Source organism: Morone saxatilis, unplaced genomic scaffold (genome assembly GCF_004916995.1).
Source record: "Morone saxatilis isolate NCDOM2014 unplaced genomic scaffold, NCSU_SB_2.0 Contig17, whole genome shotgun sequence".
In the NCBI taxonomy this organism is placed as follows: Eukaryota; Metazoa; Chordata; class Actinopteri; family Moronidae; genus Morone; species Morone saxatilis.
In genome coordinates this window covers 16,006,487-16,021,089 of record NW_023339729.1, presented here as the reverse complement: position 1 = coordinate 16,021,089, position 14,603 = coordinate 16,006,487, and the positions used below count along the sequence as shown (strand labels likewise).

General features: G+C 40.8%; 2 protein-coding genes across 2 annotated transcripts in view; one reads left to right on the top strand and one right to left on the bottom strand.

Moving 5' to 3' along the window:
* LOC118327562 (putative methyltransferase NSUN7) overlaps positions 1–5,979 on the top strand; it is a 15,008-nt gene extending 9,029 nt beyond the window's left edge. Inside the window, exons 12-13 of the mRNA XM_035660974.1 lie at positions 2,438–2,558; positions 5,068–5,979. Coding sequence (XP_035516867.1) covers positions 2,438–2,558; positions 5,068–5,979 — 1,033 coding nt within the window. The remainder of the gene's footprint in view (positions 1–2,437; positions 2,559–5,067) is intronic.
* A 1,136-nt stretch (positions 5,980–7,115) lies between these two features.
* LOC118327605 (amyloid-beta A4 precursor protein-binding family B member 2-like) overlaps positions 7,116–14,603 on the bottom strand; it is a 41,671-nt gene continuing 34,183 nt past the window's right edge. The window contains exons 15-18 of the mRNA XM_035661025.1: positions 13,247–13,330; positions 13,021–13,136; positions 12,173–12,352; positions 7,116–10,909 (exon numbers count right to left, since the gene is read on the bottom strand). Of these exons, the coding sequence (XP_035516918.1) occupies positions 10,841–10,909; positions 12,173–12,352; positions 13,021–13,136; positions 13,247–13,330 (449 nt within the window). The 3' untranslated portion in view covers positions 7,116–10,840. The remainder of the gene's footprint in view (positions 10,910–12,172; positions 12,353–13,020; positions 13,137–13,246; positions 13,331–14,603) is intronic.

Here is a 14,603-nt window from a genome sequence, read left to right as displayed (position 1 = left end):
GCTCATCTTAACAGCTGCTCGCGCAAAATCTGCATGCACATGTAACTGCAGAACCCAATTATAGTGAGAGTGAGCTTCATCTCTGAGAATTATAGACTGCAGGCGAGACTGTAAAAGAAAGACCGTGTGTGAATGAGTAAATAATGTCTGTCTAGTGTAAATATGACAGAGTATCTCCTATGTCCACATATACTGTGTGTACAAGTGTGTGTGTTTGAGTGTGAGTATGAATCTACAGTGTGTGTGTGAGTATGAATCTACAATGTGTGTGTGTGTGGTGTGGTGTGTGTTGTGTGTGTGTGTGAAAGAGAGACAGAGAGAGAGAGCGGTAACAGTCACCAGGCTGATGACAGTAAAGGATCAGCTGCGGTTGCCGTGGGGACAGTAGTTAATCCTACAGTCGGGGTGAACGGGGTGGAGAAGATTTTCAGAGTCTGTTTCACGGCTGCTGCTCCACACAACTCTTTTTATACCGTCCATTCGCTTAAAGAAATCCAAATGGTATTATATTTTTATCAACTTACCAATGTGCAGTGAGACAATCAGCAGCTGTTTCCTCTGCGTTTACCGTATGTTCAACAACAAAAACACAGATCTACTCCAGCAACATGCTGCCTGTGTTGTTATCTGAAGAACTGCTCAATCGTAACTCAAAACCAGACACACACGTTAATCCTCCAAACTGCTTTCCTTGTATCTAACAAGTTTGGTTCTCCATCAAAACTTAAAACACAAAAGAGAAGTTTATTTTTCATTCTTAAATAAAAGATCAGGGGATGAAGAACGGAACAGGGAATAAAACATTATTATTATTATTATTATGCCTCCAAGCACTGCAAACTGCTCAGTTGTTTTTATGCATAATGCATAAAACCCTTAAAACCTTACCCACAAAATCTTATAGCACGAATACAATTAGAGTTTCTTCTGACGTTTAAGTTTTAAAAGTATTACAAGTTTTAATATTTCCATGTCACTTTTAGAAAATTATTCTAAAAAATAATTAGCCCTCAATGGTTTTGTGTGTATGAATCTGTGGTAACACTTCACACTTAATATATTAATATATCAGTCAAGGGATGCTAATTCATACATTAATTAACATGCAACCAAATTAGCAGAATTTCAGTTACATAAATGTTTATTTCAGGACCATTTGCTCAGAATCTCAAAAAAGGTTCTATGAGAATAAACCCAATTGTATTTTTGACACATTTACAACAAAATGGAGAAATAAAAACTTATGTTCCACCCACTATGTTGTAACTGTAGCAAAAATACCACTGGGTTTATTCTCACAGAAATATGAAGGTTGTTGTTTTTTATCACTGAGAGTGAGAAAATGCAAGGTCCTGAAGAAAAAGTTTAATGTTACAGGAATCCATCGAATTGGTCGAATATCAATTAATGTATGAAGTAACTGTGAATTAACATTGCTTAACTAATTGACATTAACTAATCACAAAAAGTCATAGTGATTTAATAATTTATTAATGGTGAGCAACAGGAATTCATGATACATCCCCCATGAGTCATGCATTAGTACGCTATACCTAAGCATATGATTTGTACCCTTATTATAAAGTGTTACCAATCCTTTAGGTTGAAACAGCAACTTAACAGGTGCCAAATTATTGTTTCTGCTGCTCTCCAGCTTCTCACCTTGCTGCAGTGATGTAGAAGTGTACTCCACTGTTGGCTCAGTGCTCAGAGGTGCTGCAGACCGAAAGCTTTTCAGACTGGTGTTAAAATTAACTCTTTAAAATCTCAGAACTTCACTTAAATTCTTCTTTAAATTTAAACTCTGGGGGAAAAAATGTGCTGGGCTTCAATTTTTAAAAAGTTTATTGTTGTCTGAACAAATGTGCACAGTATCTAAGTCTTTCCTTGAGAATTTTTATGTGAAAGGTCATATCAGCACATCTTCTCCATATTTAGACAGCGTTTGGTCCGCTGAGAATTGCTAACCAACATTTGCTAACATATGTGATGTTGAGAGCACTTACACCAGATGTGTAATATAAAGGAACCAGCAGGGACAGCCGGCAGCGCAGGGTGCACATAAACTTGCTCGTCCTCAAGCTCCGAGCCGGACAATCTGTCTAATGATACATGGAGTACCTGCTGAACCAACATCCACTTAAACAGTAAAAACTCTTTATTTGTAGATTTTTGAAGGACTGTGGATCAATTTATGAGTTACAAAAGTTGCAGAAGTTCTCCCTCCTGCCTGAAAACAGTCAAAAACAAAATATTAAAGGTGACACATAGAGCAGGGTTTTAAAAAAATCTATTTGGTTGTCAATATAATTTATTGTAATACTTGCTTGTTTACAGTAATGCTTCTCTGAATTAATGTGGCAATGACAAATTCATGTTAAAATGCTACACTCCATCTTTTAACAACTTTTGACCTGCTGCTGTGCTGCTCTCTCAGGGTGAATGGTCCGATTTTTCCTGATGACACCCAATCAGGAGACACGGCAGACTCCAAGTTCTTCAGGCTCGAACCATCTCAGTTCACCAACGGCTGCTTCATCGCCCGGCTGTCCCGACAGGTGACAGAGAAAAGAGGAAAAAAATGTGTGAGACGTGGAGGTTGAAAGGGAAAAAAGTGACAGAAATGTAGAGGGCAAGGTTGTGTTTGGAGAAGGAGGGGGAAGAGAGCCTGTGTGGTGTGTGTTTGTGTTTGTGTTCAAGAATGTGTGTGTGAGTGTGTGTGTAGGTCTGTGTGTGTGTAGGTCTGTGTGTGAGGCAGTGCTTTGTGTGATTGCATTGTGACGAGACCTTCCAGGAGTGCTGAGGCTGCACTCTTTTACTGTCTGTCTGCTGGGAGGTCGGTCGACTCTGCTTGTCTGTGCACACACACACACACATTTCTCCCTGAAACACTGCAGCATTATTCCAATACTCCATAAAAAAAGAGACAAGTCAAAGATGAAATACGCCTGAGCCACTGAAACATTTCAGTACTTTACAGCAGAGATGAATGGATAATTCTATGTATCGTTCTTCCAGCCCTCTCTCGCTCCTCCAGTCTTGTTGCATCACCTCGTTGCTCTGTCTATTTGCCCCCCCTCCTCTTTCTTTCCTCTTGCTCCACTCATAAAAAGAAGAAAAATACAACAGAAGGAAATGAGATGCTGCTCCTTTGATCCCCTGCAGCTCGAAAAAATGGTGCAGGGAGGGGACAGTGCCTCTCAGTCTCAGTGTGTCTATATCAATACACGCACATATACTGTACACGGAGGAAGCTCACCTGTCCAGTGGCAGTGCAGTCATTTAAAATCGAATGATCATCGTGTCTAATTAGATCGACATTCACTCTAACAGTGAGTCAAATCACATCAGAGCTGCGGCTGCAGATTTAGTTACACAGACAGCTCTGAGGTTCACTGCTGCTCAGATGAATGACTCCACACCACTCAAACTGTGCTACAGGACGAATTAAAGGGCTCTGAAATAGACACATGGCATAATACTGAGAGAACACAGAGAGAAGGGGCAACGCAAGAAGACGTCTCCTTGAAATCTCTCTTTTAAAAATCAAAGGAAGATACAAGAATACAGACATCATTTACAGACAGACGGAAGCTAAAAATCTGAAAAATCTTACACATCTGATAGGCTGCCTGTACTGCTAGCACGGCTACATGCTAACATTTACACAATGCTCATGTTTAGCAGGTGTAACGTTGCATGTTAACAATTTAAAATTGGCTGAATATCATTGACTTTGCTGGTCACAAACCAAATAACTGTAGAAATAAAATAATCTGAACTGATGGTGGTGCTAGAGGGAGAGTTCAAAGATCATGATCAAAGATACTGAAATTCATTCAGAAGAGATGATAAATGTCTGTAGCTAATATCATAGCAATCTATCCAACAGTTGCTTTGATATTTCACTAAAACCGCAAATGTGAACCTCATGGTGGCGCTAGAGGAAAAGTCAGAGGATCACCAAAATCAGTTGGATCCATCACAATCATTTCATGGCAATTCATAGATCCTTCCGTCTACAACGCACTGAAAAAAACTAAAACGTCTGTTAAACACATCTGACAGGCTGCTATCATTCATGCCTCTATAATGGAGTCTTCTCCGTTTTATTACAAAGTCTCATGTTGGCAGCATAATTAAAGTATTGAGAGATAAATGACTCAAAGTGTATAATGCTGTCAAAGCAAGAAAAATGAAAAACAACATAAAGGCAGATTAAACACTCCAGAGTGAACAAAAGATGCATTTGCAGTGTTTTGAGTGTGCTGACCATCATTCAGCTTTCATTAGAGACAAGACGAGGCAGATACAGAGGGCGGAGGACGGGGGAAGAGAAAGAATTACAGCAGTTTTAATTCTCATTGGAGTCTATCACTTTGTCTAAGATGTGACCATAACAGATCAGTGAATTAAATGTGTTAATTTTCATTTTTAACACAATATTTTTTAACATAAATGTGTTCATTTGACAGCATATAACACCCAACTGGTGTCAGTTTGTCGCATACATATCTGCTACACTAAGCCCATTCCCATCCGCCACAGCTGCACTTTGTGTTTAGTGCTAATTAGAAAATGTTAGCATGTTAACACGCTCTACAGAGTTTATGGACATAGTAAACATTACACCTGCTAAACATCAGCATGTATTGTCATTGTCAGGATGTCAGCATGTTGACATTAGCATTTAACTCAAAGCACTGTTGTGCCTAAGTACATCCTCGCAGAGCTGCTAGCGTGGCTGTAAAGTCTGGTTTTCTCTCATAGGGGGAGAAAAGATAAGGGCCTTGTGACAGTCTATCTTGTTGCCTTTCAAATTATATCCCACTCTGCTCTGTTGGAATGTGAAAGCCATCAAACCCCCTGTGATATCTCCTCCTCCTCCTCCTCCTCCTCCTCCTCCTCCTCTTCCTCCCTTTGCAGGTTCACTTTATGGCTATGGCTCATTTCTACAGCATCGTGTTTTGTTGTATAGATCTCCTCGGTGCTATGTTACCCTAGAGGCCTGTAGTTTTAATGTGTTGTATCTTCACATCAAATCTTAAACTGCCCTTGCTTTTTCAGGCAGATCCAACTAAGGTAGAAACAGTCCAGGATGTGCTGGCAAGGGCAGCCGCAAAGGGCCTCCTGGGTGGAATAATTCCCGAACAATCAAAAAGTGTTAAAAAGGGGAAAAGCAAGAAAAATCGTGTGGCTTCAGCCGGCAGCAAACCTCCATCTCCCTCAAGCCGACAGACAGGAGGGGAGTTTGTGAATGGACAAGATCCAGTTGCGCCTTCAGATCATGAAGACAAGAAAGGTGAGTGTAGTGAGGAGGAGAAGGAGGAAGATAAGAGGGGAAAGGGGGGAAATAAGAGGAGAGGGCATAAGCGAAAGGTCAAACGACAACCAAAGCAAGCCAACAGGACTACCACGGTCTCAAAAAGCCAGAAGAAGAAACCAGTGAAGAGAAAAGTCAACCAAACGCATCACAAGAGGCGTCTGACGAAGAGCAAGCCGAGAAGAATACCTCGTCTAACACTGACGTTAATATCTTCTGCGAAACCCACCAAGTTGTCTCCGATCACAGCCCTCGCACACAAGCTAAGTGACAACGCAACGATTAAATCACAGGAGATGGCCTTCAGCCCTCTTCTTGCTGCCCGTCCTGCTCCACCTACTCCCCATGCGGCCTCCAAGCAGGTGCAGAGACAAAACACGGGGCCTGAAAGAGCAGAGAAAACACTGAAGGGCTCAGCTGAACCAGACAGCCGGTCTAAGGCCAGGCCAAAGGTGGTCAGTCTGAAGAGGGAGGAGGTGATGCAGGGCACGTCGAAGCCTGCAGATTTTGCCCTGCCGCCGATTTCCTTCCCGTCCGCCAGCTCTCTAAGCGGCAGGAGTGGCAGCTCTCTCTCTCAGCGTCCGTCCCGGGCCTCCAACTCTCAGCTCGCCCAAATATCTGCTTCCTCCTCCTCAATCTCTCTGCCTGGATTATAGAGACCTGGGGATCATGCCCACTGATGTGGTAAATTAAATTATTGGCATGTTCTGACACAACAGTCAGCGTGATCATAAAGGACTCTCATGTGAATTATTAAAAAAAAATATTGTATTAAGATTATATTTAGAGAAGCGTATTTTTACTTAAATGATCAGCTGAATGTATTAAACTGATTTTTACGTCATAAGATGGCAGCTCATGAAAGTAATTCAATTAAATTGGAGAAATAAAAATACATGACAATGGTTGTTTTACTGATTTTTTCATATTTGATCCCGTGAGTCAGGGCATCACTTCGGTATAAATGATTAGTCTAATAACTGATCAATCAAAAGAAACTTGAATAAAAACTATTTAAATAACTCAGTTATCGGAGCAAGTCATAACTTAAGTGAAATTGCCAAATATGAACTCAAATGTAAAAATAAAATCAGCTTTTTCTGTTATACATCATTGTAAGTTGAACCCCCTTCAGATTTTTAACATTTAGGGACTGTATGTAAAATATTAGGGTGGAGGGTAGAAAGATTATTTCAAGGTTATGTAATTTTTTCTTTTTGCTGAAAGGAGGATCGTCTAAATTCAGTGTGAGAGCAGTGACATTTTTTCATCACAGATTTATATTTTATTTCATATTTCTCTTGTAAGACTTATAGAGACTTATTAATGGTTAAACAGGAGTACGATATCTTAAAATATTAGCACTTTAAGCTCCCAACAGCAAGATGACTCAGTTTATTAGTACTGTTACAGTACTTTGAGATATTGAGGTACACAGTTTGGGAAGGTTCACGCCTTGGATGGCCTTTAAGCTCCTCTCCCCACCCTAATAAGTTTAGTACAGTCCATTATTCAGAAGAAAAAAAAAATAGGGAACAGATGTCATCTTAGTCTTTGGAGACTGTTGGAAATTTGACACAAGATGATAGGATAGGATACATTTATTTATTACATACTTTCATCTTTCTGTGTCAAATTAAACAATCTGAGAAGGAAAAATCACTCTTGAACAGACCGAACCCTGTGATAAAGGGTCACCAGCATAAAAACACTGAATGTGAGATCAACTGCAATGTCCCCAATAGCGTAAAAATTAGTTGCAGCTTTAATGCAGACACACAACAGTCAGGTGTTCTATTTTATAATGCTGTTTATTCTCACAATTGGTTACATTGATAAAGTGTACAAATCAGTGAGCAGCAAACGGAAGCCAACACATCCATCCGTGGGAAATGTGTGTGAGCTTGACAGAGACACTGGGAGTCCACCACTGTTACCACCGTGATCTTTTTTCTCCTCCTCTTCCTCTTCTTCTTCACTCCTGTGTTTCGGGCCACCAGTGGACTCCCAGCTCTCAGTGCACTGTACAAAGTGAAGATATAATCCTTTATCTGCCTGTTTCTGCAAAGCGGAGCTCGTTGTAGCCTTTGTGAGTTTACGAGGGACTGAGACAATGACACCGAGAGTCAAGAGACTTTACTTGCCCCAACTAATAAAATCAGTATATACCTTTATAAAATAGAATAAATAAAATAAAAAATATTTCTGTTCAGTACATACAGTCGTTCTTTCAACCATCCAAGGGCATGCAAGGCTTTTTACGACTTTCCATTTCTCGAGATCAAAAGAATGCATAGATAATTGCTCAGTTAAATTCAGCATCAACTTAATTGACAACTGTGAAAATTTCCAATCACCTCTCCTCTCTTTTTCATTATTTGCTCTCGTATTTTTCTTATCTACAACAATGTATATCAGTAATTTACACTTTGGCCATTTGGTGAGTTCTCAAAAAAGGCATTTCATTACAAGAAAATAATAGAAAACTACAGACATTCAAAATGAAAAGATAGCTTATAACAACGATTAATGCCAAACGTTACATTGAATGGATATTATGTACACACATATTTTGTCATCTCATTCACATTTCAACATCCTCGTGACAAAAGAAGGTGATGTGGCTGAATTTTCTCATCACAATCTCAATTACGCTCCTAGTTCCTTCGACCTGTGCATGTTAACTGGAGTTCAAACGCAAGACATGAAGACGATAAGCGGGATGCACCGACTAACGGTTTTTAACAGTTTGAGTGTTCGTTAAGCCCCGCCCCCTTTAGTTACTGTCATAGTTAATGCCATAAATGCAGTTTACAATAACAGATTGGCAGATTCACAACAGAAACTTCTTTGATTTCATGCAGAAGTAAACAAAAGCAGCTTCTCTTTCTAACTGGCAATTGTGGCGATGAAATAACAACTTTCACAAGCAGGTTTTTTCAGCTGCTGCTGGCTAGGTAATTAACGAACGATTGTTCCAGGAGTTGTTTTCTGTCTCTGGCAGACTTTTTAATGTCCATTTTCAAAATAGATACTTGTAAAACGGGATGTGCAGTTGATGACTACATACAAAATATCATCTTAAAAGACTGAGGCTAAAGCTAGATGTTCCAGCAAAAAGTTCACCAATTCATAATCCATGTAGAATACATATACATAAAGAAAGTGTGTTTTTGTATTGCAGAGTAGAGCTACTTTGTCCTGGTATTAGTAAGTATGTAGAATAAAGAAATATTGTATCAGGCTGTAATTTCATTCTAACATAACCCTGTTTGGCTGCCTTGGTAGACTTGGACAACCAAGACATAAGTTATATTTATGCTTTATTTTTAGGCTTTTAGGAAGAGGATGAACCAATTTAGCTGAGGTTGCTGGAGTGTAAACTGCCCCAAATTCAATAAAGAACAGAGACAGAACTGCTAACATTATCCTTAATTCTCATATGTGAGCACCAGGGACCACCTTACAGGGAGAAACACTCTTAATGTAACCTGCAAACCTTATAATATAGTTAAGCTAGTTTGCCTGATTTGCCACAATAGCAGCTGATGTTAGAGGAGAAAAACACATAGTTTAATTAATTCCCTACACTTTTGCTTGTGTTATTGCTTATGGCAATCCAAAAGCTCCACAGGGTGACCATGCCTACATAAAGTTCCTAAACTGTGATTAGACAATCGCTGTGCAGGGGAGAGGTATAGCTAACGATCAATTAGAGAGGTTCAGTATTAATCTGGTGCCCCACATCCAACAGAACTGTGAGGGTAGGGGGGGATGTGTTGGTGGGTTTTAGTTGCAATAAAGGACTTAATTAGTTATTACCCTACATCCAAGCTTGTCAGATACGTGACAATAAGGAGCTAGCAGTGTTGAATTGAGATTTATGTGAGGAAAAACTAAAAAAAAAAGACCAAAAGAAGAAAAACAAAAGTGATCTTGTGGCACTAATGAAAACAAGTCGTACAAGGAAGGAGGCGATGACAAAACAGAGAAGGCGCATTCAAGTGAACAGAACCCTGGAGACAGACAGATAGCAGCCCAGGTCCTGTTAATTTGACATGTATGTTGGCTTTCCTCTGGAAAAACAGCCGAGGCCGGAGGTGAAACCTGTCTCTCTCTTCCTGACCTCCTCACAGTTCAAATCTCAGCTGTGGGCAAAATCATCGCCACCATACCCAGGTACAGCTTCTCCAGTCTTCTTGTCTTGTGTGGACATGACGTCTCTGAGGACTGATACTGAGGTGGGATTTAAAGGATCTGCCGTAATTCCTTCCAGCATGTGTATCAAAGAGCAGCAGCATGCTGATGTCTCCTGTGTTTGGAGCAGCAGTCTAGTACTGTTTACCAGAGAGCAGAGGAGAGAGGGTTAACACTCTGTCCGTCCCTGCTTCTCCTCCTCCGTTATGGCTATCATCTGTCATTTTCCAAAGGGATAACAAAAGACTAGAGAAGTAAACAGGAAGTATATGAAGGATGTTTCGGGTGAAAGGTCACCACTCGTTTAGACCCTCCAGGCTGATTCTTGCACAGTTGATGAGAAAGAAAGAAAGAAAGAAATAATAATAAGAAAAAAAAACAACATGGCTTCGGATTTCTCACCCCTTCAGTCTCTGAAAGCAGCAGCAGTGTATTGATATCGTCTAGAATGGTTCACTTTTATATAAAAAGTTCATGCAGGATCAGTTAAACGGGTTAGACCGACGGCCAAATCTCTTTAGTCTGTAGCAGCTTCCTTCTTTCATTCATTACATCCTGATTTGAAAATCAGACACGATGGCTTTCATGATTCCTTCCATCCATTTACTTCACCTTACAGTCTACTGAGGATAATGAGAAAGAGGGACGGGGGGGGGCACTACAGACTAACAGGACAACCAGATGAATGACGAGGGGGTGTGGCCAGGTGTACAAGGTCATGCTGGCAGCACAGGCACAGACACAAATACAATTAGAGCATGGAGAGATAAGCAGTTTGGGCAGCCTTGAACTCGTTCATCACACGTGCTGTGCTTTGAAGGAGCACTTCCTACTTCTTCAATATTGGCTCTCTTCTCCTCACTCCTTCTCTGTGCTGAGGGGGATGAGAGTTACTTCTATGTACACTATCACCTTTTACGATGATCACTCCAGGCGTTTCTCTGTGGTTGTTCCTTCTTGACGTGAGTCTTTTTTCGTCTCAGTTATTTTGAGGAAACAGATTTGAGTTGCTGCTCGAGAGCTAATAAAACTCATGAGGTGAAATTTTAATTTTACTCCAGAAAAGCGAAGGAACTGTGACAGGGTTTCCCAAACCCTGGGGTTTTGCTGTGTTTCCATGGTTACTGGGGTCTGTGGTGGCGATGGGTTTTGGCAGCGATGCGACTAGTTACCATGGTGACTGGGGGCTGTGGCAGGGAGCTGGGTAGCGCTTAACCGTGGTTACTGTGGCAACTCAGTGACGGGTCTCTTCTGTTTGAGGGTGTCGATGAGAGACAAGACACCTCTCTTCACGCTGGTCGAGCCCGGCGGGACACCGAGTCACCAGGGGGCGACGAGCCACAGGCTTCTGGGAGGGGGTCGAGCCACCAGACACTTCTGATACCGCAGCTAAAAGAGAGAGAGGAGGCAACAAAGACAGAGAGACATATTATAAATAATACAGAGTTACAGCTGCTGAGTGTACGACTGTGGAGGTGTCTGTCCGTGTGTGTGTGTGTGTGTGTTAGAGAGAGAAGGGAAAGCAGGACTGGTGCAGGCAGCTGTGATCAATAGTAATGACTGATGATTCTTGTCACTGTGAATCAGTTTCTGCGTGTGTGCGTGTGTGTGTGTGTGTGTGTGCGTGTGCGTGTGCGTGTGTGTGTCCATATATCCAAAGTTCTGATGTGTGATCAATAGCCCAGCCAGCAGTCAACTAATCTTGTGACTCACACACAGCAGAGAGGGCAGAGGAAGATGAGTAACCTCCACTAATGGACTGCATTATAGCAGAAACACAACAGAGGGCATTCTGGGTTGTGATTATCGACATTATAATGATAAAATAAAAACATTATAAAAGGTATTATGGGTTTACTGGTTACTAATTCAGTGTCCTCTTAGAAAACACTTCCTGCACAGCAGTAAACAATGTGTAATACAATCTAAAACACTACACTTGAAACAGAAAATCTATACTAGATGGCTTGCAAGGACGTCCCCTTTCAGAGACAACTGATGCTGAACACAAACTATATTTTCACTTTAGGTGGCTTCACTTCATTTGAATGCATGTTTTACACCAACAATGCTTTGACAGAGGGCCCCATTACGACCTGAATAGAGCATATGGGTGGGACAGTAAAACCCCATCTGTCAAGACTGAAACTAAACTATAGGCAAAGACATTCAGTTTCAGAAAGAAAAGGCTCTATATTTCTGTGCCTCTCTGTGCGTTAAGTGATGATGACCTTCAAAATGTAAGAATTCTGCATTTGATAGCTTGAATTGAATTAGGAATGAAGGAACCCTTTAAGATCAGCTGGTTTTAATAACGTTATCTATATTGTAATTTGTTTGCTGTCTTGTGCCTGAATGTTCTGATGATTTTCTGACGTCTGTGTGCGAACAAATCCTAAATGAAACATTTTTAGCAAGTTTGGCCAAAGAAAAAGGTGTTTTAAACCTATTTTAAGTACTTTCTAATCCTCCTACCCTCTAGAGAACAAAGTGATCACTTTATACAAACACCAACTCGAGTTAGCATTCATGGTTAGGCCAATATATCGGTAACTAACAACTCCAGAGATTCCTTTATTTCTTAACTAATCCAGTCTTAATCTAGTCAGAGTTGTTGTGTCGTCAGCTCTGTGCTGTTGCTCAGTAACTCACCATACAAGCTGCCTGTACAGCCTCCGACACATTTCCAGCGTTGGGCTCACACCAGAAGACGTGACAGTCAAAACGATGGCCGCCAGCGTCCATGACAAAGGCAAACGTGTGCACGTCACGGCCAACACCCATGAATGACAGGAAGCGAACCCGACACTCCACCAGCACTTCTTCTTCGTCCTGGTCAGAAACATGTGTTGTTGTTTTTTTAGATTAATCAAAAGAACATGAAAAACGTAATGTAAAAATAATTTATAGGATTTAACTAGAAGAAAAGACATCACAAAACACAGTACTGAAGCAATTCAATTATCCAACAACATTTCTGCACTCTGTTCATAGAGGGGAGCAACCCCAGCCTCATAATAAACAGGTCCACTGGAGCAGCTGGGCTTTAAAGGGTAACTTCAAAGCTATATTTCAACATGGATCCGTGTGTTTGTGTCAATGGGGACAACAATTTTATAATTTGGTCCACTATTGAGCGAGAGTGCTGCAGCCTGCAGCCACAAAACAGGCTACAACATGAAGTAATGTTAGCCAGGAAGAATTTGTTGTGGTTGAGTACAGAAAGCATAGTGTTATGAAAAACATTTTCAATGTCATGACTGAACATTTAGCTGATTCTGACAATGTGAATGAACCCATTGAATTCAATGGTCCCCGTATTTATGAAGTCCTACAAGAGTGGATGAGGATACAGAGAAAGAGAGAGGCAACAGACAGAAGAGGGAGGAACCAGCTGCTGCAAGGCTGCAAAACACTGGTTGTCATCATATTTTATTTTTCCAAACAAAAGAAGAATGAGAAAGCAGAAGTAGTTTGGAAATGGCAGATGTGTGTCTGACCTTGTCTTTGCTGATGGTGACAGTAGCATCTGCCACATTCAGGGCTACCGGAGTCCAGTCCTCTCTGTTGGAAGAACTGATTAAACTCTCTATAGCTCCATTCAGTATGTCCATGCCTGGAGCAGAAAAGAAATACCTGAAATTAGACTATCAACAATAACACAAGCCATGTACTTTAAATCTCATTACAGTGTGCAGGAGTAGTGTGCTGGTGTGTCAGACTGACCTAGTGGTCTGGCCACAGGCAGCATCCCAAGGTAAAGCACCTGGAACTTCTGAACCAGCTCCGTCTTTGGTGTGGGGAACTCTGCTGGGGAGAAGCCACACACACGTTTAATAGGTGCTAATAAGAGTAAATATTAACTACATGCAAACAACAACAATGTTATTTACAGAGGAATAAATATCTGGATACTGACTGCTCTGTCACAACTTTTAGATGTACTGTGAAAGATCTTAAAGAGGCTACTGACTGAACAATGTGATGAATGTGATGTTGAGTGATTCTAGTCTTTGTGTTTAGTTTAACCAGGTTTAACAGATGGTGACAAGATGTTCTTTTTCTTATCACTCCGTGTTCTGTGAAAGAAGTCAACATTAGAAATATTCTATATATATTCAAGATAAAGTACTTTCATACCTATTTGTTAATTACTGGATGACATCATGTTATAATAGGACACTGCTTTGAAGTGGCACAATGGACTACACACATTCTCACTCAGCACCTCCTGTTTCTCATGTCAGTTTTTTATATTAAGCAGAGACAGACTGCAGCTGTTTGATTTGACAAGCTGTCAGGAGCAGGCTGGATTGTTGTCAGTCGGCCTGACTGATGCTGTTTCTCGTGTTTTAGTCTACCTTTCTCTTCAACACTGTTTTCCTGTATCGTCTCCTGAAAGTGGAAGAAAGTTGGTCTTGTTGCTAGCTACGTCTCTTGGCTGGCTACTTTTCCCATCTGTCTCGACATTTTCTGGCACATTATGCTGATGCAATGGACCACCAACCCATAAATCTGCAAACTGCGAGGAACTGTTAAAAGGTATCCCATGGAGTTTTTTGACAACCAGTAGAGCTATGGAGCAATTTTTTTTTTTTTACACATTTTTTTTGTATTGTGCATGTGTATGCATCCAAGTGCGTGACCATGGGATACACATTCCTGTTGAAATTTCACACTATTCTGCTGATGGATAGTTGGCAGCGGTCAGGCACAGTGAAGAGCAGCAATGAGCTGAAGCCAAGTAACAATGGGACTACAAGCTAGTAAATTTGGATGTAAACAATGCAGGATTCAAAATATTAAACATATCGGCTTTGTAAATGTTTTATGTGGAAGGAAATGCTTTCAACGCATTTCACAATGATTTTTCAGTGAGCAACATCAAATGTAAACAAATACACCAACTGTGTTTAATGGCTCCAATGGCTTCTCTTCCTAACAGTGAAGCTTTAACAGAGGACATTGTGAGGACAACATGGCAATTTCTTTTAAGACTTTCTGCTCTTAAAAATGACTGGTTTAAATTCAAGCAGTGAGCCATAGAAGTGAACTGTTTATGCATTCTCTCTCTCTCTCTCTC